General features: G+C 44.2%; 2 protein-coding genes across 7 annotated transcripts in view; both read right to left on the bottom strand.

Moving 5' to 3' along the window:
* The window catches only part of LOC121922948 (zinc finger BED domain-containing protein 4-like), a 152,303-nt gene that overhangs the window by 104,700 nt on the left and 24,928 nt on the right, over positions 1–22,675 (bottom strand). The gene's annotated exons all lie outside the window — the stretch shown is intronic.
* On the bottom strand, positions 597–12,760 carry LOC121923030 (zinc finger protein 665-like). Of its 2 annotated transcripts, none has more exons than XM_042453135.1 (5): positions 12,731–12,760; positions 10,238–10,346; positions 4,432–4,558; positions 3,771–3,863; positions 597–1,764 (listed from the first exon to the last, which is right to left on the bottom strand). In XM_042453135.1, the coding sequence occupies exons 2-5, from the start codon at positions 10,271–10,273 to the stop codon at positions 1,151–1,153; spliced, it is 870 nt and encodes a 289-aa protein (XP_042309069.1). In that variant the 5' UTR covers positions 10,274–10,346; positions 12,731–12,760; the 3' UTR covers positions 597–1,150. The 2 variants fall into 2 exon arrangements, with proteins under 2 accessions (XP_042309069.1, XP_042309068.1); XM_042453134.1 differs by having other exon boundaries at positions 597–1,767; positions 12,731–12,757.

The following is a 22,675-nucleotide window of genomic DNA, read 5'->3' as shown; positions in this document are numbered from 1 at the left end:
AGTTGGCCTGGGTGGCCTTTGGGGTCTCTTCCAACTCTATTATTCTATGAGGGGGGACCCCCTACCCACCACCAATCTCTGGGTTCATTGTTGTTATGTGTCTTCAAGTCATTTCCAATTTACATCAATCCTATCATGTTTTTTTCTTGGCATGTTTCTTCAGAGGAGATTTGCCATTGCCATCCTCTGAGGTTGAGAGAATGTGACTTGCCCAAGGTTACCCAGAGGGTTTTCATGGCCCACTTAGGGTTTGAACCCTGGTCTCCAGAGTCATAGTTACAAAACACACTGCAGAAGTAACCTGGTTTGAGATTATTTTAACTGTCCTGGCGCAGGGCTAGGGCATCCTAAGAATTGTGGCACCAAAACCCTCCGACAGAGAAGGCTAAATGTCTGAAAAAACCCTACAGTTCCCAGGCCTCCCAAGCACCGAGCCAGGGAAGTTACAATGGTCTCAAACTGGATTATTTCTGCAGTGTTTTGGAGCCCAGTCTCCAGAGTCATCCCCAGATTTCTAATGATCACAGATCATTCAGTCACACTCATCATATTTGCTTGAAACATGAAGTGATGACAGCAGCCCGATAAAGCTGTTACAATGCCATTTATTTTATTTGGAAAAGGAAAATAAGTTTTAACAATATAGAAAACGACAAAATCTGTTTCTCAGTCAAAAAACAAAAACAAAGCTGCACTTCTCTAATGGTTCCAGTATTTCCAAGCCAAGATAGTCATCTGGCTATGAAAATCTCCTATTCTCAGATTAAACTAATTGTAATGAAACATTTCTGTCTTCAGAGGGAACTTCTTTCCACAACCCATGTAGTAATCCAGCAATGATTCCATATAGAAACATTAATGTCACTTTGTGTGAGTTTTCTGGTATTTAGTCAGGGATCTCACATTACGGCAGCGCTTTCCACAGTCGCTGCATCTATAGGGTTTCCCCGATATATGGGTCCTATGATGTTGATTAAGATGACCCTTCGTACCAAAGTGCCTCCCACATATGATGCACTGATATGGTTTCTCCCCTGTGTGCGTTCTTAGATGTAAACATAGACTTCCACTCAGAATGAAGATCTTCCCACATTCCATAGATTTGTATGGTTGCTGCGCTCTGATTGAAGCCCTTTCCACATTCCATGCACTAATATGGCTTCTCCTCTTTGTGAATTCTTTGATGCATAGTAAATTCTCCATTCCGATTGAAGCCCTTTCCACATTCTGTGCATTTAAACCGTTTCTCCTGTGTGTGAATTCTTTCATGCAACTGAAGAGAATCTTTCCTACTGAACCTCTTTCTACACTGCATGCATGGATATGGTCTCTCCCCCGTGTGAACTCTTTCATGTATAGTAAGCCTACTGAGAACACAGAAGCCCTTTCCGCATCCCACACATTTGTATGGTGTTTCGTCTGTGAGGCCTCTTCGGTGCTCTAAAAAATGACTGTAGGCAGCAAACCTCTTTCCACAATGAGTGCATTTATAAGTTTCTTCTTCCGCATGGATTCTTTCATGGACACCTAGAACATCCTTCCTACTGAAGCTTTTCCCACATTTCATGCATTTATGTCGTTTCTCCCTTGTGTGTACTAGGCTATGTCTATTTAGTTCGTTTTTATTTGCTATCACTTTCCCACAGACAGCACACTTCCCTGGTACTCTTCGTTTTCTCGGTTTCTCTTTTTCGGTTCCAAGTCTTGCTTCTTCTGCTAACTTAGACAGTGGCTCCCTATCATTCTGATGGTTGTGGCGATAATCTGCTGGAAAGAAAGGAAAAGAAGGTCTCAGCACAGGAACCAAGGATCTCATCAAGAATCAAAGCCTGCTCCTGCAAGATTCTCCCCTTTCTGCACTGTATGCTATGCTTAAGCTCACTTTCCCTTTTGAATATACTAGTAATGATTTTCTTTTGATCTGAACAATAAGTGGAACTTCATTCTCATCAAGTTGGGGAAACTGCATATTTCCGCACAGTATTCTATGCAGCTTCCACTGCAACAAATGCATCTGAGGAAGTAAACTTTAGTCTAAAAAAGCTCATGCTGCCAACTTCTTTCTTTCAGTTAGTCTCAAAGGTGCTAAAAGTTCTCTCTACATACTACTCCAACTCCCATCGTTCCTGAACATGACTACACTGGCTTGAGCTTGTGGAAGGTGGAGTTCCACAATGTCTGGAGGGCCGAAGGTTCTCCATCCTTTTGCAATGGCTAGGGATTCAGAAGAAGAAGATAGGAGGAAGGAATGTCAACCATCTAAGACAGGCAGATAGCATCATACAACTCACGGAAAACATCACAGACTTGGAATGAACATTAAAGAAGGTCAAGGAAGAAAGTGCAAAGGCAGGGAAAGGCAGCCGTGAAAAAACTAGACATGCTCCTAAAGATATACAACTGAGTACTAAAGTTAGAATAATCCAAGCCATTGTGTTCCTCATTACCATGTACAGATAGAAGAACTGGACAGTGAAGAAAGCTGACAGAAAGAAAATAAACTTATTTGAGTTGAGGTGCTGGAGAAGCATACTGAGGTGGATAGCCAAATGGTGGATAGCCAAAAAGGCAAACAATATGGACCCTAGAACAGATTAAGCCTTAAGTTGCCCTGGAAGCCAAGGTGATGTAAACGAGACTGTCATACTTTGGCCATAACATAAGAAGGTGTGGGTCACTAGAAAAGATAATAATGGTAGGAAAGAGAGAGCGAAACATGCCAGATGGTTATAGTCAATCAGAGAAGGCTGCAGGACCTAAGCAGAGTGGTTGAGGATTACAGGGATAGGAGGTGTCTCATTCACAGGTTCACCAGGAGTAGAGGCTGACTTGAGGGCAGTTATCAACAAGTGACAGGGAACTGGTGTTTGGGCAACAGAGTCTAGGAGCAGACTCTGGACATCTGGAGGTCAGTCAGTTGCAAAGAGAACTCTGCTATTGTTCAAAGAAGAAAACTGTTTGAGTTCAGTTTCTGGGAACCACAGACTGAGATGTCCCTCCCTCCCTCCCTATGTATCTATTGTTATATATACTGTATATATATTGTTTGACTTCTTTCCATGATGCGTGCTGGATAGGTTACAGTCTAGGCTGATCTCACATGCATCTTTCAACACAGGTCTGCTGTGAGGAAAATGTTCTACCTACACGTCCCTCACTGTCTTTTCTTTGGCCACAGAATCCTGCATGTACCAGCTCCATTGTACCACAAAGATAGGGCATTCTAGGTACGTATGAGAAAGGGCTGTTGAAAAATAATTTTATGGAGGGGGGGGTCAAGTAATTTCTGAATTATGGCAACCTTAAGATGAACTTATAATGTGGTTTTCTTGGCAAGATTTGTTCAGAAGGGTTTTGCCCCTGCTTTCCTCCTTCCTTCCATTCTGTTTACCATTTCCTACTATACAGGAATGTCCATGTCTGCTCATTATCTCTTATTACTTCCATTTCCACTTCACGCCCATTAATCTCCATTTAATATTTTCAGACTGCATTTCAATGTGGGTAAGTAAAACTGTGGATTCTAGTCTTGCAACTGTACTGTTGTTGCTGTTGTTAACTGTCATCCACTTCAACTTATGGCAACCCTATGGACAAGAGACCTGAACTCTTGTATCTTCTGCAAATCAACAGGAAGCAGGTAGAGGGACAGACCCGAGGTATGTCCCCCATGAGAATTAAATGGGATTAAGTACAAACTGAAGCATTCACCAAGATGTTCTCTCAATTCCCAGACCAAAAACATCCCCACCGCATGTATAGTCAAATACCTCTTGATCTCTTATCTTCCCTCTCAGAACCCAAGATGAAGGGATCTCTTCCTTCTTCCAACCAAGAAATGAGGTCTGGTTCGGGGAATTCTTCTAAGGAAACAGAGAAACTTAGTTGTTAATGCAAACCAGGACAGAACTGCAGGAATGGGCCGACATATATTGTCTCTGCCTCCTGTCTTATTTCGGTCTTACTCCTGTCTTACTTCTAGTAAAAGGGGAAAAACACTGGAAAGCAAGAAGAGTAAAATATCAAGTTGACCTAAGAAGGCAGGTGAGAAGCCACCAGATATGTCCATCAGGAGAATTCACAATCTGATGGTTCCTTTTATTTTTAGAAAGGGTGTATCCACACTGCAGAAAGAAAGCATTTTGGCACGACTTTAACTGCCATGACTCTATTTTACAGCATCCTAGGATCTTGAGTTCGGTGAGGCACCAGAGCTCTTTGACAGACCAGGCTGAATACAAGATACAGCTGTGTTAATCTGTAGTATCAATATCTCTACATACCTTACTAAACTACAAATCTCTTCCCAGACTTTGAAAGAAGGATCTCCTCCTTTTACCATGGTACAGAAAAAACACTTATGTACTTACTTATGAAAGCAACCACGGTTTGGTATTCTCTCTAGGTGCAAAGGAGGTCTATGACCCTTACCCAGAGAAGCCAAGGTATCATAATTCTCCATCATAACCTCCTTGTAGAGAGTCCTCTGTCCTGGATCCAGAAGGTCCCACTCCTCTTCACTGAAATACATGGCCACGTCCTCAAAGGAGATCAGGAGCTGAAAGGAAGGAAAACAAAAACACCCCAGTAATAATAATGATGATGATATTTATTCCTTACCCACCTCTACCCACAAATCGAGTCAGGGAACAAAAACAGACCAATAAATACACAACATCAGTTAAAAACACACAGCAAGACACATACATATTAAAACAATCCACATTTACGTTTTACAATTTAAATATCATCTGGAGAGGCCTGCCAGAAGAGAGTGATCTTTAACATTGTTTTATTCTGGCAGGCCATTCCACAGTCCAGGGGCGGCTGAAGAAAAAGTCCTCTGGCTGGTAATTGCCAACCTAGTCCAGTCATATATGAGTTAGATTATACAGGAGGAGACAATCCCATAGGTAACCTGGACCCAAACCATGTAGGGCTTTAAAGGTAATAAGTAGTACTTTGTACTTTGCCTGCAAACTAATTAGCAACCAGTGGAGTGATTTTAATATTGGTGTGACCACTCCTGGATGTTCCAGTAAGTAACCAAAGTTTCTGAACTAGGTACAGGGTTTCCCAATGTACAGTGCAATGTTCAGCAACATGTGCACTACCACCTTTAGGTCCTCCAACTCTAGGTAGGGCTGCAGCTGTTGTAATATCCCAAGCTGATAGAATCATAGAATCATAGAGTTGGAAGAGACCATAAGAGCCATGAAATCCAACCCCCAACAGATTGCAGCCCAACATTTGCTTAAAGACACTCCGCCACTCTCCAAGGGAGTGTCTTCCACTGTCAAACAGCCCTTACTGTCAGGACGTTTCTCCTAATGTTGAGCTGGAATCTCTTTTCCTGCAGCTTGCATCCATTGTTCCATGTCCTAGTTCGCCACCACTGTCCCAGTCTGTGGAGCAGCAGAAAACAAGCTCACTCCAATCTCAGCATGACACCCCTTGAAACATTTCAACAGGGCTATCATATCACCTCTAAACTGTCTCTTCTCCAGGCTAAACATACCCAGATCCCTAAGTCTCTCCTGACAGGGCATGGTATCCAGATCCTCCACTATTTTGGTTGCTTGGATGCTGCAGTCAGTACAAAATCAGCAGCTCTGTTGCTGACTGGAACAACATACAATAGTGGTCCTAAAAGAATGTCAAGAATGGGAATTCCTGCCAGATAGGTTATAGGGTTAAGGAAGATGGTGATGGGCTATATAGTTGGTTTAGAGGGAGATTTGAGAAGGTGTTGTGCTGCAAGGGTTAAAGTGTTTCTAATGGCTGAGAACTTGCTAGAGCTGACTAGAAAGGAATGTGGAGGAGTTATCTCTCTTCAGAGGCTTGTCTTTGGAAAAGAGAAGGATGATTATGAGAAGAGGAAAAATGTAAAGTTTTATTGGTAGGTTTAGGATTGCTTTAAATATATTAATAATATAGGTTTATATTGTGATAATAAAGTTTGATAGTGATAACTATATATGCATATAGATAGATATTTATTTATTAACCTTAGTTATAGTTTGATATTGTGTTTCTATAACAACTTAACTGCAGGTGCATTGTTCCCAAGTTGTTTTGACTAAGCTGTACTGAGAAGGAGTTTGTTCCCAGGACTCTGCTAAAATGCTGGACTTTTGTCCAAGTATATAGTCACACCAGGTTGTGAGGTGGATGTATAAAAGTGGCAATTGTGTGTGTTCTATCTTAGATCTGTCAAAGACATTATAGACTTGCCTGTTAAGGTTTCTTTACTGCAAATAAAAGCTCTTCATTCACACCAAATGGGTCTGGATTCTGTCTTTTGTTTCTGAATTAAACCTGTGAGCAGGGGCTCGCTGACAAAGAATTGCACTGGATTTCAATTTGGCTTGAGACCTCAATACTGGAAGAAGTCTCTATATGCAGTTTTTTGAGGACTGAGGTCTGCTGGTGGCGTCCCACCAGAGAGATCAATGCAATGTGTGAAGATTTGAGAGAGGGCTTCTCAATCATGGCTCCCCGTCAGTGGAACGCACTCCCCTGGGAAGCCACATTGGCTTGGTCCAGGTGCCCAGTTAGGGTTGCCATATCCTGCCTGGGGGCGGGACAATCCCGCTTTTGAACCGGGTGGGGTCGTCCCATCCCGGTTTGCTAACTGACCTGGGTTTGCCCTGGGTCAGCTGCCGCTGCGGGAGGCTATGGCGGCCGTGCTTGCTGCGGCCAAGTTGTGCCGCATGCGGCCACTCCTGCAGCCCTCGCACGCTCCCTCTCGCGCAGGGCCGCTCGTGTGACCACCAGCGCCGTGGTCTTTGCTGGCCCACGGGTGCTTCTGCTGGCCCTGCGTGCGCCCTTGCAGGGCCATGCGCAGGGCTAATGAAGAGGAGCTCCTCCTCTGGGGCTGAACAGCCCGCCCCTTCTAAAGGCCAGAGCCTGTGAGTGCTGGCAGGGGGCGGGGCTGTTCCAGCCCCAGTCTGCCCCCATTGGCCAGCCAGACTCAGGAGGAGGAGCTCCTCCTCTGTTTGGTCCCCAGTGGGCTGGGCTGCAGCCGGAGGGGAAAGGTAAGGGCCATTTCCTTTCCCCTTTTTTGGCGCCGAGGAGGAGGAAGAGGAGGAGGAGGAGGAGGAGGAGGAGGAAGATGAGGAGGAGGAGGAAGAGGAGGAGGTGGGTGCCCATTCCCAATACTGTATGTATTTTTTAAAGTGTATTTTTAAAGTGCATTTTTAAAGTGTATTTTTCCCCAAGTGCCTTTTCTGTGTGTTTTGGTGCTTTTAATGCCGTCTCCCTTGTTTTGTCAATGATAGTGTGATGATGATGATGATGATGTGATATGAGTCAGCTTCTGAAGCCGATAGAGTGTCACCTTCCAAAGTGTGTTTTTGGTGCTTTTAATGCTAACAAGTCTCCCTTGTTGTGACAATGATGGTGATGATGATGGTGATATTGATACTCTCTCAGGCATGGCCAATGTTAAGTTGCTCTGATTTTTACAAACTCATGCGCAGTGAAGAAAAACCAAAGTCCCTTGACCAAGTACAGTGGTACCCCGGGATACGAATGCGCCGCCTTACGAAATTTCCGGGTTACGAAAAAAATCCATTTAAAAAAACTGTTCCGGGTTACGAAGGTTTTTTCAGTTTACGTTAAAATTTTTGGTGCTTTTCGGCGCTATTTCGCACGAAATCGCGGCTTTTCCCCATTAGCGCCTATGGCTTTTTCGGCTTACGAAGCATTTCGGGTTACGAAAGCGGCGGCGGAACGAATTAAATTCGTAACCCGGGGTACCACTGTACACACTTCTGAGAAGTACAGTTGGTGCAAGAAACCTGAAACGGCAAATCCACTTCTTGTGAAACCACCTTGACATGTTTGATATACATAGCCATGTTAAACTATGCTAAGTGTTAAACCCAAGGGGTTTGGTTATGGAATAAGCCTCTGAAATATGCAAGAGGCCATGTTAAGTAAAGCCATGTGAAATGCACAAATGTGTGTCGTGTGTGTTTTGGAATGAGGAGGGGGGTGGTTTGGCCAGAAAGGGAAGTCCATTTCTGCCATCTGTCTAGGAATAATGCCAAAATGTCCTCCATTTTGATCATGCCTAAGAAACATGCATTTATATTAACACTTTTAAAAAATCATCAATTGTTTTCACGTGTCCCCCATTTAAAAGAAATGTGTCCTACATTTGAAAATATTATCCTACATTTGTCCCGGTTTGGAGGTTCTGACATATGGCAACCCTGTGCCCGGTAAAACACATGGCTATTTGTTAAAGCCTTGGAGCCTCACCGATTTCCATCAAAGGCTATGCACACTGTTTTTAAACTGTTTTAATCTTTTTATGAGGCAATGTGCTGTGTTGGTTTGAGTGTTGGACTCCAAATGGATAGGGGTTCAAATCCTTGTTCAGCCACAAAAAGGCAAGCATCAGAAGAAGGCCATGGCAAACTCCCTCTGAACAAACCTTGTTAATAAGATAATCATAGAATAGGGTCACCATAAATCAGAATCAAAAGTACATACAAAAAAGTTGGTAATGTGTGGCCTGGTCTGAAATCTAGTAGTTGGTAGAATGAGGCCTGATTGTACTTTGTATCATGAGTTGTACTTTGAGGCTTGGTATCATGAGTTGGAGTCAGAGCCCTAGTCTGAGCCCTTTTTTGTAGTTTAAAGCCTAACAATCAGTAGAGTGAGGCTGGGTGGCATCAGTCTAAGGCCTAGTATGAGGGCTGTTTTGTAGTTTGAAGCCTAGTAGTTGATAGAATAAGGGCTGTTTTGTTGTTTGAGGCCTGGTAGCATGTTGGAGTTTGAAACTTGTTTTGTAATTTGAAGCCAAGTAGTTGGTAGAATAGGCCTGATTTGTATCTTCTGGCCTGGTAGCATGAGTCTGAGGGCTAGTTTGAGGCCTGTTTTGTAGTTTGAAGGCTAGCAGTTGGTAAAGTGAGGCCGGACTGGTAGCAAGATGCCTGGCCATTTGTAGTGTGTATTAATGCAATCTGCCCTGATATCGATAGATAGAGGCAGGGATAAAAACATTTAAATAAATAACCAGAAATTATTTCTTCTACATGCATTGATTCACAGAATTGATTCAGAATAGGAAGAGTGACTGAATAATGCTGTCTGAATCTTAAACAGCATTAAAGACTAGTCTCTTTCAGCAGGTTTATCCAGATGATTTTTAAATTGTGAATTTAAATTATGAATTTTGCACTGTTTTAATATGTGCACATCTTATCTGTCCTTTTAAATTGATGCGTGTCTTAACTGATGTGTTTTAACTGATATTGTCTGTTAATTGTTGTTTTCCCTGCCTCGATCCACAGGGTCAGGTAGTTAAGAAATCATTGTTATCATTACTACTACTGCTACTATTACTACACACTGAAATAATCTTCCTATGTACACCTCAGCTCCCATTCTGAGAAAAAGAAGTGATAATCTAAGGAAGCCTGAGTGTATGCTCTTTCTTTTCATTGTAGAGGTTGAGTATCCCTTATCCAAAAATCCACAATTCAAAATGCTCCAAAATCCAGAACCTGTTTCACGGGGGGCTGAGTTAGTGACACCTTTGCTTTCTGCTGGTTCAGTGTACACAAACTTTGTTTCATGCACAAATACTGTACAAAAACTCAGGCTATGTCTATAAGGTATATATTTACTTATTTGAATTATTATCAGTTATTATAATAAATAAATATAAGGTGTATATGAAACAAGAATGAATTTGCTGCTCAGACCTGGGTCCCTTTTCCAAGATACCTCATTATGTATGTGCAATTCTTCAAAAATCCAAAATCTGAAACACATCTGGTCCCAAGCATTTTGGATAAGAGATGCTCAATCTGTATACAGTTAAAAAATGAAGAAAGACTCAGTGGTGAAACAGACCAATATGCTGTGGCCCCAATCCGCCTTGAAGGTGGCTGAAAAAGGAGCAGCAAAAATCCACTCCTTCTTCAGCTGGCAAAAAGATGGCTTTTGCTGCCCCGACGCAACCCCTTAGCGGCTTCAAGCTGGTCTGGCGCCGCGCGGTGTATAAACGCCATGCCACCAGAACACCTTGAAACTGCCAATGTCTGTGCAGCCGCCCAATTTATGGGTGACTTTAAAGTGTCATCGCGACATGTGGCATCTAAATGCCACACACCAATTATGCCCTGAAGTGGGCATATTTGGACTGTCTGTTTCAGCCCTTAGTTCCTACTAAAAAGATTGAGTACCTAAACCTGTATGAAAACATGGTCTGTTTTCCAACCTGAGCTCCTTGATGTTGGCTTGCAGAATCAAACATCAGGGGAACTGCTCTTGCTACTCCACTCCAACGAAAGGGGATCCGGATCAGGCCTCCGATGCTCCTGCTTTACCTGTGGAAGAAACAAGAGAAAGGTAAATGCCACCAACTCTTTTCCCTTTTAGTGGATATTTCAATGGTTCGCATACTGTAAGGGCTGCCAGCTTTCAGGGCCTGGTCCCAAGTCTCCAGTTTTTAGGGGGCATCTCTAGGCAGGGTAAATTTTTCCAGTTTGTTATGAGGGGTGCCCACCTTCAGGTCAAGAGGAAAGTGCTGGGTGCAAATCTCCAGCTCACCTAGAAGCACCATGCCAGAATTTGCAAGGTTTCATATTTCTCAATATGAAGAACTTGCAAGGATATTCCAGGAGGATCTGTGCATTTACTGTGTTATCTTCCCTCCCGGCCATTGTATTTCCAGGACACTGCATCCTTCTGGCTAGAAGCAAGAAGGCTAGAATCACCTAAATGACCCGAAGACAGCAGATTCCATCTGATCTTGGAGACTAAGGAGGGTCACTCCTGGTTAGTGCTTGGATGGGAGACTGAGCAAGAGGCTATATTTCTGAGGAAGGACTTGGCAAAAACACCTTTAAATATTCCGTGTCTAAGAAAACCCTCTGAAATTCCTGCAAGGGTTCTCAGAGGGGGGGAAGGAAGAAGTTTAGAAGACAATCCCTCACCATTAAAGGTGCTTGAAGAAATTCAGGTATCCAGATTTGCCTGCAAATGAGGTTCTTCCTGGCTCCATCTTTCAGAATTCAAAGGTACACTATAAACATATCCAGGGGCTGCCCTGTCACCCATGTAGCAAAGTACAATAACGCCCCAAATCCACAAAACAGCAATATCTTGGGCCAACCAAAATGCCCAATAACAATGGATGCAAACTGCAGGAAAAGAGATTCCAGCTCAACATTAGGAGGAACTTCCTGACAGTAAGGGCTGTTCGACAGTGGAACACACTCCTCCCTCAATGGAGAGTGGTGGAGTTTCCTTCTTTGGAGGTCTTTAAGCAGAGGCTGGATGGCCGTCTGTCGAGGATGCTTTGACTGAGATTTCCTGCATGGCAGAAGGGGTTGGACTGGATGGCCCTTGTGGTCTCTTCCAACTCTACAATTCAATGATTCTATGAACTTTTTAAAGTTCCAGCAAAAGTAATTCCAACTGCATTTGGTGTGTTTTACCTAAAGAGGAACTAAATGTTGAGGCTTCTGGAGAAATTCATTGTTTGCTGTCTAACAAAGGGGCATCTTCACTTGTGGGATCTTTTTGTGTTGCTAATGTGGGGTTTAATTTCTATTTCCTGGACTTTGAGGCTCTTTGTCTCCCAGAGACCACATGGCCAAAAGGGAGGCATGGCTATATCTGCCTCCACGCCATCTTAACTGAGAACACCAACATCTGACAAAGTGTAGACCTGTGACTCTCACACTGTCATCCCCCCTCCGCTGTAAAGGCAAGTCACACTCTCTCAGCCCCACAGGATGGCAATAGCAAACCCCCTCGGAAGAAACCTGCCAGGAAAACCCTGTTGCCTGAAATTGGAAACAACCTGAAGGTAAAATACAACAGCAGCAAATGATTTTGGACACCTTTGCCTGATGAAGAAGCCAGAGAAAGTAGGAAAGCTTGCATCATATTGTTTGTGCATTTGGCTGGCCCAATAAAAGTATCAATAAATGAAAGTACAGTATTTGGATGTTTCTGTACTCAAGGGTTCACTGTTGCACACGTATTCGCACAACAACCCAGCAAGGTAGAAAAAGCAATTGACTAAGGCCTTTGAGGGCTGTGAGCCCAGAGGAAAAATACCTTTCCTGTGCTGTGCTGTGTTTATATTCGTTGTTCATTTCTTTAGTGGTACTGAGGAATCGCTGATTGAAATTCAGGGATCATAGAGTTTTCCAAGGGCCATCCAGTCCAACCCCATTCTGCCATGCAGGAACTCTCAATCAAAGGACCCCCAACAGATGCAGCCTCTGTTTAAAAACCTCCAAAGAGGGAGACTCCCCCAGAGAGTTCCACTGTCCAACAGCTGTTAGCTTCAGGAACTTCCTCCTGTTCTTTAGGTATATCCCTTTGCCTACAGTTTGCATCCATTGCTCTGGATCCTATTCTCTGGAGCAACAGAAAACAAGCTTCCTCAAGCCTCAGCATGACACCCCTTCAAACACTTAAACATTATTTGAGTCTTAATAAGATTACAAAATTTAAAGAACACAACACACCACTTTAGAGACTGGATGGAAGGCAGAATACTTAAGGAGGGGGAATAATTTCTACTTTTGGGGGGATGGGGGCCATTTACCTCTCTCCTGAGAGCACCCCTCTCCCCTTCAGCCTGCACTAGGGCGCCCTGCCCCATTCCAAATCCTAGAAGAAGTTGCATGGATCACCCCTTGTCTACTGCTCCCCTATCACATCGCATGTCCCAATCCCCATGTTGCATCCTCACCTCTTTGTCCTTCTCGCCATGAAATCCCCAATGCCCCTTTCCTAGACTAATCCTAGTTGTCTTCAATATGTTAGGGGGGCTGTCCTTTACCCTGGACCCTCCCCTACAATATACCCCATTTCCTGCCTCTCTAAGAAAGAGAGCCTTGGATGCAGAAAGAGAGGGCCTGGTTCTCCACTTTACAGGTGACACCAAATGAGGAGGGGTAGCAATCCAATCCCTCAGAGGAAAGGACCAGAATCCAAAATAAGATTAACAGATGATAGAGAATTGGGTCAAAACTAAGAAAATGAATTTCAGCTGGGAGAAATGTAGCTCACTACACTTGTGCAGTAAAAAGGACCTGCACAGAATATAGGTCAGGGGACACCTGGCAGCACATGCAAGGAGTCTTAATGGACCACAGGCTGAACATGATCCAGCAATGTGATGCAGCTGCTTAAAAAGCCAATGCAATACTAGGCTGCATCAATAGGAGTGTAGTGTGTAGATCAAGGGAAGACATAGTGCCACTCTATTCTGCTTTAGTCAGGCCTCACCTGGAATAATCCTGTGCCCAGTTCTGGGCAACACCATTCAAGGGGGATATTGACAAGCAGGAGCGTGTTCAGAGTGTCCAGAGGAGAGCGGCCAAAATGGCGAATGGTCTGGAAACCACCACGCCCTAAGAGGAATGGCTTAGAATTAGAATGCCAGGCCTGTTTGTCTTTTCTTTTAATTAAAATTTATTAATACATTCTAAAACAAGGCCTGTTTGTCTTGTAGCATCATAGAAACATATATTTGGAAGGGACGCCCAATGGTCATCCCCCCATCTCCTTTCTGCCATACAGGAACTCACAATCAAAGCACTCCCTGTGACAGATGGCCACTCAACCTCTGTTTAAAGACCTCCAAAGAAGGAGACTCCACCACTCTCCATTGAGGGAGTATTTTCCACTGTCAAACAGCTCTCACTCTCAGGAAGTCCCTGAGTCCCAGTTCTGGGAAAAGAGCGGGATACAAATAAATATAATAATAAAAATGTTGAGCTGGAATCGTATCTTCTTGTAGTTTGCATCCATTGTTCTGTGTCCTGTTCTCTGGAGCAGCAGAAAACAAGCATGCTCTATCCTCAATATGGCATCCTTTCAAGTATTTAAACAGGGCTATCATATCACCTCTTAACCTTCTTTTCTCCAGGCTAAACATCCCCAACTCCCTAAATCGTTCCTCATAAGGCAGTGTTTCAAGACCCTTCACCAGTTTAGTCATCCTCCTTTGGACACACTCGGCTATCCAGTCTAACGCCCTTCAGCCATGCAGGAATCCACAGTCAAAGCACCACCACCCCTGACAGTCTCTGTTTAAAAACCCCCAAAGAAGGAGACTCTACTAGTCTCCAAGGTAGCATTATCATAATTCATACACACACGCAAAAACATAACACACACTCTACATATCAAATTAATGTGGGAAAGATTTACCTGAAAAATCACCTCATAACATATATACAATTCACATACAAAGAGCCATATTTTTAATGTGGATTTGGGACGGAATTACTTGGAAAACTGATACAGTATGTTATATATACACTTGTCCTTCCACATTCACTGCAATTAGGGGCACAGGAGCCCCATGAATGTGGGGAAATTGCAAATAACAAAAACACTATGGTTTTACCTGAGAGAACCCCTCTCTAGGAATCTCTAGGTCCTCCAAGGCAACTCTGTGGTCAACATCTGCCAGACAGTGACCATAGAATTGTGCTGGAGGAGCTACAGATATTCTGTAGGCTTAGTGGACCTTTGGTTAAAGTTGACCATAGAGTTGCACTGGAGGACCTAGATTTTCCTAGAGAGGACATATTAATAAAATCTGTGACTAATCAAATCCGCAAAAGTCAAATCCACAGATGTTTAGGAGGGAGTGTATAATAAGGCAAATCACACACTCCTGCCTCTCAAAGGAGATGTGAGCTGGGGTTCACCTGAAGAAAGGAAATTGCCTCAGCCTCAGAATTACACCACATGTGTTGTTGTTTGTGTGTATACACACCCCGTGCATTGATATACGCAAACACAGGATGCTCGAACTAATAGTTTTGGGGGATTTGGGGTGTTCAGAATTTATTTACAAGTGACCAATGGACACCGCAGACAACTGGGCTGCATCCACACTGGAGAATAATCCAGTTTGGCACCGCTTTGACTTTGTCTGGCTCAGGCTATGGAATTCTGGGGTTGGAGTATGTTGTGGATTCCAGAGCAGAGCTCCGCTCTGGATCCACAACATACTTCAACTCCCAGAATTCCATAGCTTGAGACAGACAAAACAGTGTGACGTCACGGATCCGCGTCAAACGATTTGAGGCGGGGAAAATGCACTTTCCCGCCTAAGGACTAGCGCGAAGGAGGGCTGGGGTTTCCTAGACGGCCAAAGCGTCTTCCAACAGTCCTCCAAGCTTAGCGAAGGGCACTTAATTCCTAGCGCGACAGGGGGTAGGTGGGCCTTTGAGCCAATCCTCCAAAGACCAGCGAAGGGGAACACTCCGGTTCCTAGAGCGGCAGCGGAAGGCGGGGCCACGGACCAGTGAGGGGAGCACTTCGATTCCTAGAGCGGTGGCTGGGAGATAAAGGCTTCCAGTCAGTCCTCCAAGGGCTAGCGAGCGAGGAGCGTTCTGTTTCCTAGAGAGGCAAGGTTCTGTTGGAGCGTCTAAGAGCCTCCAAGGAAAGGTGGGCTCCCCTTCTTTGGAGGGGAGTTTGGGGAATGGAGTGGGCTTCCTTCATCTCTCCCAGGGAAGAGCTTCCTGGATGTGGGACAGTGTGGGCCTAGTGGGAATCCCTCCCTCTCTTCCTTTTCCCCCTTTGGGACGCTGGAGGAGATTCCTGGGAGGTGAAATGAACCGCTGAACGTGATGCTGCAGCTAAGAGGCCAATGCGATCCTGGGCTGCATCAATAGAAGTATAGTGCCTAGGTCCAGGGAAGTAATAGTGCCAATGAATTCTGCTTTAGCCAGCCCCCCTGGAATACTGCTGTGTCCAGTTCTGGGCTCCACAATTCAAGGAGGAGGTTGAGAGCTGGAGGGCCAACCCAAACGGTGAAGGGTCTGGAAACCCCGAAGCCTTATGAGGAATGGCGAAAGCCGAGTATGTTTAGCCTGGGAAGGAAGGACGATATGATCACGGCAATGAGATGAATCCTTTTCCAGGACACATCCTGCATTTCATCCTTCTCTCAGGAGGAATTCCAAAATGTCCTCCACTTTGAGCATGACTAAGAAACAGGAGTTTATTTATATGAGTGTGTTTAGTTTAGTGGTGCGGCATGGGGGGAATGCGCAGGACAGCTCAACCGGTGACTATTTTACCTTCTTCTTCCTCACCATCCAGCCTTCTCAGAGAGACGAAAGCCCAGGCGGCAGAGGAGCCTTGCAGGGCAAGCGTTCGCCCTTCCTCCTCCTCCTGCCTCAATCCTTCTCCTCGGAGAAAGCTGGGCAGCAGAGGAAGGAAACTTGCAGGGCCACCGCCCTTCCTCCTTCTCTCCTCCTCCACATGGCCCTCTCCAAAGGAGAAAAGCCGATGGAGGGCCCTGAAGTTGTTCTGCATCCTCCTCACCAGCCACCAAAATCCATGGCAGGACACACGTTGTGTGGAGGCTGGCCGAGACTTTGCAGAGCCACCTTGGCTTCCTTGTCCCTGGTGCCTTACCTCCTTTATGCCGTCTTGACTCAATCGAGGGGGCCCAGGCAACTTGTATCTTGCTAGCCAATGTGCTGATTCATGATCGTGGCGTCTGCCTTTGCGGTCACAGAAGGATCACCCATCCTATATGGCTTATTATATGTTGATTTAAAATATGAGGGGATATCTCTGGGAGCCCGGGCACTTATGGGCTTTTTGGTGGCTGCTTCCAAGCTGTGGAACTCCCTTATTTATTTTTAAATTTAATGAGACGAATTAATTAAATTAATTAAAATACAAATCCTTGCCTCAAGAAGAAGAGCCCTCCCTCCATGACATCATCATCATCAGACTGGGAGGAGGTGAAAAAAGGAGGCCCAACTTCCATCAGGCCTAACTGTAATGTACTCACTTTTGTCTCTTTTTTGTATTGTATTTATTTTATTTATTATTGTATTTTATTTTCTTTATTTTTTACTGTTGTAACCCGCCTGATTCCTTGGTGATTAGGCGGGCTATAAATAAATCATTATTATTATATTCATTATTATTATTATTATTATTCCACAAGCGCCCAGTTAGCCAGCTCCTTGCTCTCCTTCCTCGGTTTAAGACTTTTTATTTAGGCGGCCTTTGGTTTCTATCCACAGCACAGCAGGTTGGGAACGTCTATTGTGTTCTAATCATGAATGTTTTAAAGATACTTTCTCTATCTCCAGCCTCCACATTGTGGCTTTGACTTTTGCCGATTTGATTATCATGGATTTGATTAATATCTTCTCTCTAGAGTCACTAGACTAGACCTCCAGCATGGACTCTGTGGTCAACATCACACAGACGTTGCACTTGAAGGACCAAAGGAGTTCTAGGGGAAAACCCTTCTCTAGCATTTGCAGGCCCTCCCGCAGAATTCTGTGGCCAAACTGTGGTCTGGTAGAGTTGCGCTGGAGGACCTTAGAGATCCTAGAGAGGTGTTTTTTAAGTTGCATTTTTCTTACTTTCCACTAACCCACAGTGAAATTGTAGGGCCCCCTTTGTTTTAATCTTTTTACATTATGTGGTTTCAACATATTGGATGAATAATTGTGGTTTTTTAAAGGTATATAATATACTTTTAGCTAAATATTTAAACTTAAAAGTTTTAAACTAAAATTGCAAATATTAAATCCAAATTTCAATTTTGTAAGCCATCTCGGGTCCCATAACAGGAGAAAGGCAGGGAACAAAAATCAAACAAATAAATAATAGCCCCCGCAGCTGAAAAAATTGTATTTTAGTTATTGTGGGATTTTGGGGGCTATGTGGCATTCTCTGAGATGCCAACCACAGATGCAGGTGAAATGTCAGGAATAAACCCTTCTAGACCATGGCCACATAACCCCAAAAAACCTACCAAAAAACCCCTTGGATTGCCCAGCCATGAAAGCCTTCGACTTCACATTATATTTTTGTTTCTCACCGGATCTCAACTGCCATATCTGGGTTCATACTAGGTGCTGACTAAGAGGGGTACATTGTTTGTGGTGTTGTGTACTTTCAAGTCATTTCTGACTTTGGCATCCTAAGGCAACCTGTCAGGGTTTGCCAGTTTGCATACTAAGTTGTGACTGGATGAGGGTTTGTTTAGCATGATGGTAAAGTGGCACTGGCAATGAGTGATGCATGGGCCAGATGGTTATGATAGCACTTAGCAGAGTCTAATGTTTTGGGCATCTGCTGGTTTTTGGAGATGAGTGTATTGCTCTTCATGCTGGCCAGGACCTGTTGCTCTTCATGTTGCTGGGAAGTATTTTTTTCCTCCTTGCTAGGGAGTGTTGTGTATTTCCTGGCATACAGGAAGTTATGCTATGCTGATTTTTTTTTGCATTGTGTTATTTTTTCTTAGCATACTTGCTATATTTTTTTTGCTTTGCTTATTTTGTTTTACATCTTGCTGAGCAAGCTCTATTTTTGTTGACATTCTTCCACGACTCTGCTGTGATCTTTTCAACACACCCAAAAAACCCTGTCATGGGGTTTCTTTGCAAGTTAATTTAGAGGAGACTTGGCATTGCCTTTCCTGAGGCTGAGAAGTGTGACTTGCTTCAAGATCACCCAGTGGGTTCCCAGCCAAACTAGGATTTGAACCTGGTTTCCAGAGCCCTAGTTCTAACACTCTTCCAGAGGAGCTGGAAGATTATTGTACTGCTCTGAGCTAAAGATCCTTTGGACCAAAGGTGGCAGATAGAGTAAAGAAATAAACAAAGAGGAAATGGGTTAGATTTCAAAAAGGTTTCCAGTGTTTTTAGGGCCTATGAGTTAAAGATGAGAGCAAGCCCTGTTGAATGGAACCCATTTCATCTTGTCTTTATGTCTTTACTTTGTCCCCACTATCACTTACCCATTGCTTTATTTCCCCTGCAGGCACCAATGGCATTCAGAGGCCCGATCCAGCTCCTTCTTCAGTTGGGCAGAGAGGAAAAGCTGCTATGAAGCCCCCTATCCCCCTGCAAAAGAAGAGGTACGAAGGCAGGGAGCCTGTTGTTTTCTCTTCTTGGAAAGTCTTCCGTTCTGCAAAGAATTTTGCCCTCCTCTTCCTCCTAAATGGGCAAATCTTGGAATCTCACAGAAAGTGTTGTAGTAGGAGAACCTGGCCATATAGTGAAACTATTCACACAATGTCCCAAAGAACAAAACCACAGCTCTACCCATATCTATACAGTGGGGCCTTGTTATCTGTGGATTTGCCATTCGTGGATTTAAGCTCCGCAGATGGCAAGGCCCTGTTGTCCCAGTGGTGGCACTGCATGTGCCGTGCCACCATTGGAGCAGCCCCCATTGTCCCCAATGGCAGCGCATGCACACAGTCACGTCCCTTAGGGGCCCAGGACTTATGTAAGCTCCCTTTTGGGGAAAACGGGGCTTGAGGTTCTGTGGTTTTTGATATCCACACTGTGTATGTGGGGGGGGGGGGAGAGGGTGGTGGTGGTCTGGACACCGATTCCCCAGTGGATACAAGGACCATGTCCATAACCATGTTATTATGTTATAAAACCATATGTCACGTTCTCTCACAAACCATCTCACATCCTTCCTAGCACCCCCATCCCCGGTTTCCAGTCTGCACTGATTGACTCATTACTGGTTATAGCACACACAATAACCTTTGCAAACTCTATAAGATACTCTAATCTTGACCGCTGTGACCTTTATCACAGTATATATCCATTTCATATCCCTCTTTCCCCCAGTACTACGGGTTGACCCTTTCTTATATGCAATCAGCTTCTCTTTACATAGGCGGGATCATTTCCTTCACATTCAAAGGATTTAATTCACACAAACATCATTCACCTGGGCTGTAATCAATCAAACAAACATAATACTCCTTATGACAGTTAGTTTCCAAGCACACTATATAACATTGGTTGGATAATGACTTCCCAGGCAGATAGACCTCATGGTAAGAGTAAGACATAACAGGTTAAAGCTGTTAAAAACATATGCACATCAGCAAACGACATTCCCCCTGTCTCAACAACAACCCATTTTCATGTTACAACCTATGCACTCCCATTTATTCCCAGAATTTTCTAACTCTGGCTGTGGCATGGACCATAACAGTTATGGGACACGACACCATATTGCAGTATACTACAAAATACAGGGCACCACATACAAATTTGGAGAGAATATCCCAAGTGATGTCCGCTGTGCTTACTCTGACTTTACATCCTCTGTTCCAGTGAAATGATTTCCACAAGGAGCCCTGGTGGCACAGTGATTAAAATGCCAGTATTGCAGCCACTCCTCACAAACCTCAAGGTGTGAGTTCGATCCCAGCCAGGGCCTCAGGGTCGACTCAGCCTTGATCATTTCCTAGGTGGCTAAAATGAGTACCCAGCTTCTTGGGGGCATTAGCTTACGTTGTAAACCACTTAGAGGCTGCTTAGTGTGGTATGAAGTGGCATATAAATGAGCTGCTATGGCTTGATAGCAGATTTCCAACCAAATGATTTTCACAATTAGTAATAGATGCAAACGACAGTGAATGTGCTTTCTCAAATTTTCACAATCTGCTTCAAGCAATTCAGTTCCACAAGGTCAAAAGTGGTGGTTGCAGCAATACAGGTTATAGAAACTGTAGGTAGAAAATAGATAGCAATGGTTAGTAGAAAGATGACTACTTCTGGAGGTTTTTTTAAAAAACCGTTTTGATGTTTCTTATCAGTAGTATAAACTGTAAAATTTCCAGCTAGGTATCAGCCAAAAATCAATATCAAGATGCAGTTTTTCCAAAACCTTTTACACCAAACTCTCCCTTCTCCTCTGAAATTGCAGTCTAGGAATCTCGTGTGGTATGGCCTGTTACCGATGTAGGAGCAGCAGACTCTTGATTATCGTGTTCTTCTTCCTCTCTCTCTTTTCAGCGCATGTCTCCTTTGGAGAGGTGGCCGTTTGTATTTCATCAAGGAAGAGTGGGAACTCCTGGTCCAGGCCAAAAAGCTCTCTATGAGGCAGTTATGATAGAAACATTTGAGAATGTTGCCTTTCTGGGTAAGGGATCACTTTTGCTTTGAGAGACAGAAGCCCAAGGAAATGACATCCCCCCCCCGGCTTTTCCAACTCGCTACTGGGATGGCAGGGTTGAAATGGGCATTTGTTCATGTGCCCTGGACCTTCATCCCAGTGGCCAGGTCTGCAGTTTGGCTTTTGCCTTTTGCTAATAAATAATACTAATATTGTTTATTTATACTTCCCGCCTTCCCACGGCTCAAGGCAGGATTACACCTTAAAAGACACTTAGTACAATTTCCAGTAAAATACTAACATTGAATTTACCAAGAATCCTATTAGTCTCTAAAAAATTACAATTTGTCCATTAGCCAACAATCAGAGTCAAGAAGGCAGTCGTCATAACCTTTTATATGGAATTCAGTGGATAAACCTGCCCGAAAGAGATCCGTTTTGGAGTGCCGCCTTAAAGGCCTCTAAGGTAGTAATGAGACGGATCTCTTCCGGTTGGTCATTCCATAATCTTGGGGCCATGGCAGTGAATGCCTTATGTGAAGTGTCATTAACCTGGTCTTATAATTTCTAGTAAGAACTTCCCAGATGTTCTAAGAGTGCGCGGGCAGATTATGTAGGAGACGCGCTCCCGCAAGGACTTGGGCCCAAGCCATGTAGGGCTTTAAAGGTAATACCAACACCTTGTATTGCAGCCTGTGAAGAGATTTCAGTATTGGTGTTATATGGTCAACCTAGATGTTCGGTGACAAATCTGGCTGCTGCATTTTGAAACCAATTGAAGCTTCCAAATTTGGTACAAGGGTAGCCCCAAGTAGAGCGCATTGCCGAATATAATTAAACGAGAGATTGCCAGTCCAAGTACTACTGTTTAAGTCCTTTCGTCCAGGTAGGGATACAGTTGGCTATCACCGAAGCTGATACCAAGCACTCTTGGCCGTCGCATCTTATTTGGGATGTCAATTGTAAGGATGGATCCCGGAGTACTCCCAAACTGCGCCCCTCGTCCTTTAGGGGAAGTATAACCCCATCCAGGACTTGGGTGGCAAAATCCATCCCTGGACTTGGGGTACCTATCACGAGTACCTCCGTTTTCTCTGGATTCAGTCTGAGTTTGTTTTCCCTCTTCAGCCCATTACGATCAAGACAGGCATCCAGGAGGAGAGAGCCATCCTCATCCCTAGTCACTGCAATAGTTGGGGGACATAAAAGAAATAAAATTTGGGGTGTCATCAGCGTACTGATGACACCGGCCCCATGTCTCCGATGATCTCTCCCCGCGGCTTCATGTAAATGTTGAAAAGGCAAAGGGGACAGAATGGCGCCCTGAGGGACGCTAGATGTTCAGCTCTCTCTGGGAGAGCCAGCTGTCCCCCAGCATCACCATCTAGAATCTGCCTGAGAGGTCGGAATGGAACCACTGGTGTGCAGTGCCCCCAAAACTCTCAGGCATTCCAGGAAGGATACCATGGTCATGGTTATTGACATGCTGCCGAGAGTCCAAGAGCACCAGCAGGGTCACACTTCCCCTTCGATGCCCAGATGGAGATCATCGACTAAGGCGACATGGCGGTCTCAAACTCCGTTATCCCGCTTGAAAAACCAGTTTGCAATGGGTCTAGATTATAGGCCTTCATCAAGAAGCTGTAAACTCTTTGCAGGCAAATCTCAGCTAACAAAGCTTGGACAAAGAAACTTCTTTTACCAAGCCTTTTAAACACATACCTGAGGCACTTTCCGTTGACAGAGGAAGAGCAGGGATTTTTTTTTTTTA

This window comes from Sceloporus undulatus, chromosome 2, assembly GCF_019175285.1.
Source record: "Sceloporus undulatus isolate JIND9_A2432 ecotype Alabama chromosome 2, SceUnd_v1.1, whole genome shotgun sequence".
NCBI lineage: Eukaryota > Metazoa > Chordata > Lepidosauria > Squamata > Phrynosomatidae > Sceloporus > Sceloporus undulatus.
The sequence above is the reverse complement of the archived record's forward strand: the minus strand, read 5'-3'. Positions and strand labels throughout refer to the sequence as shown.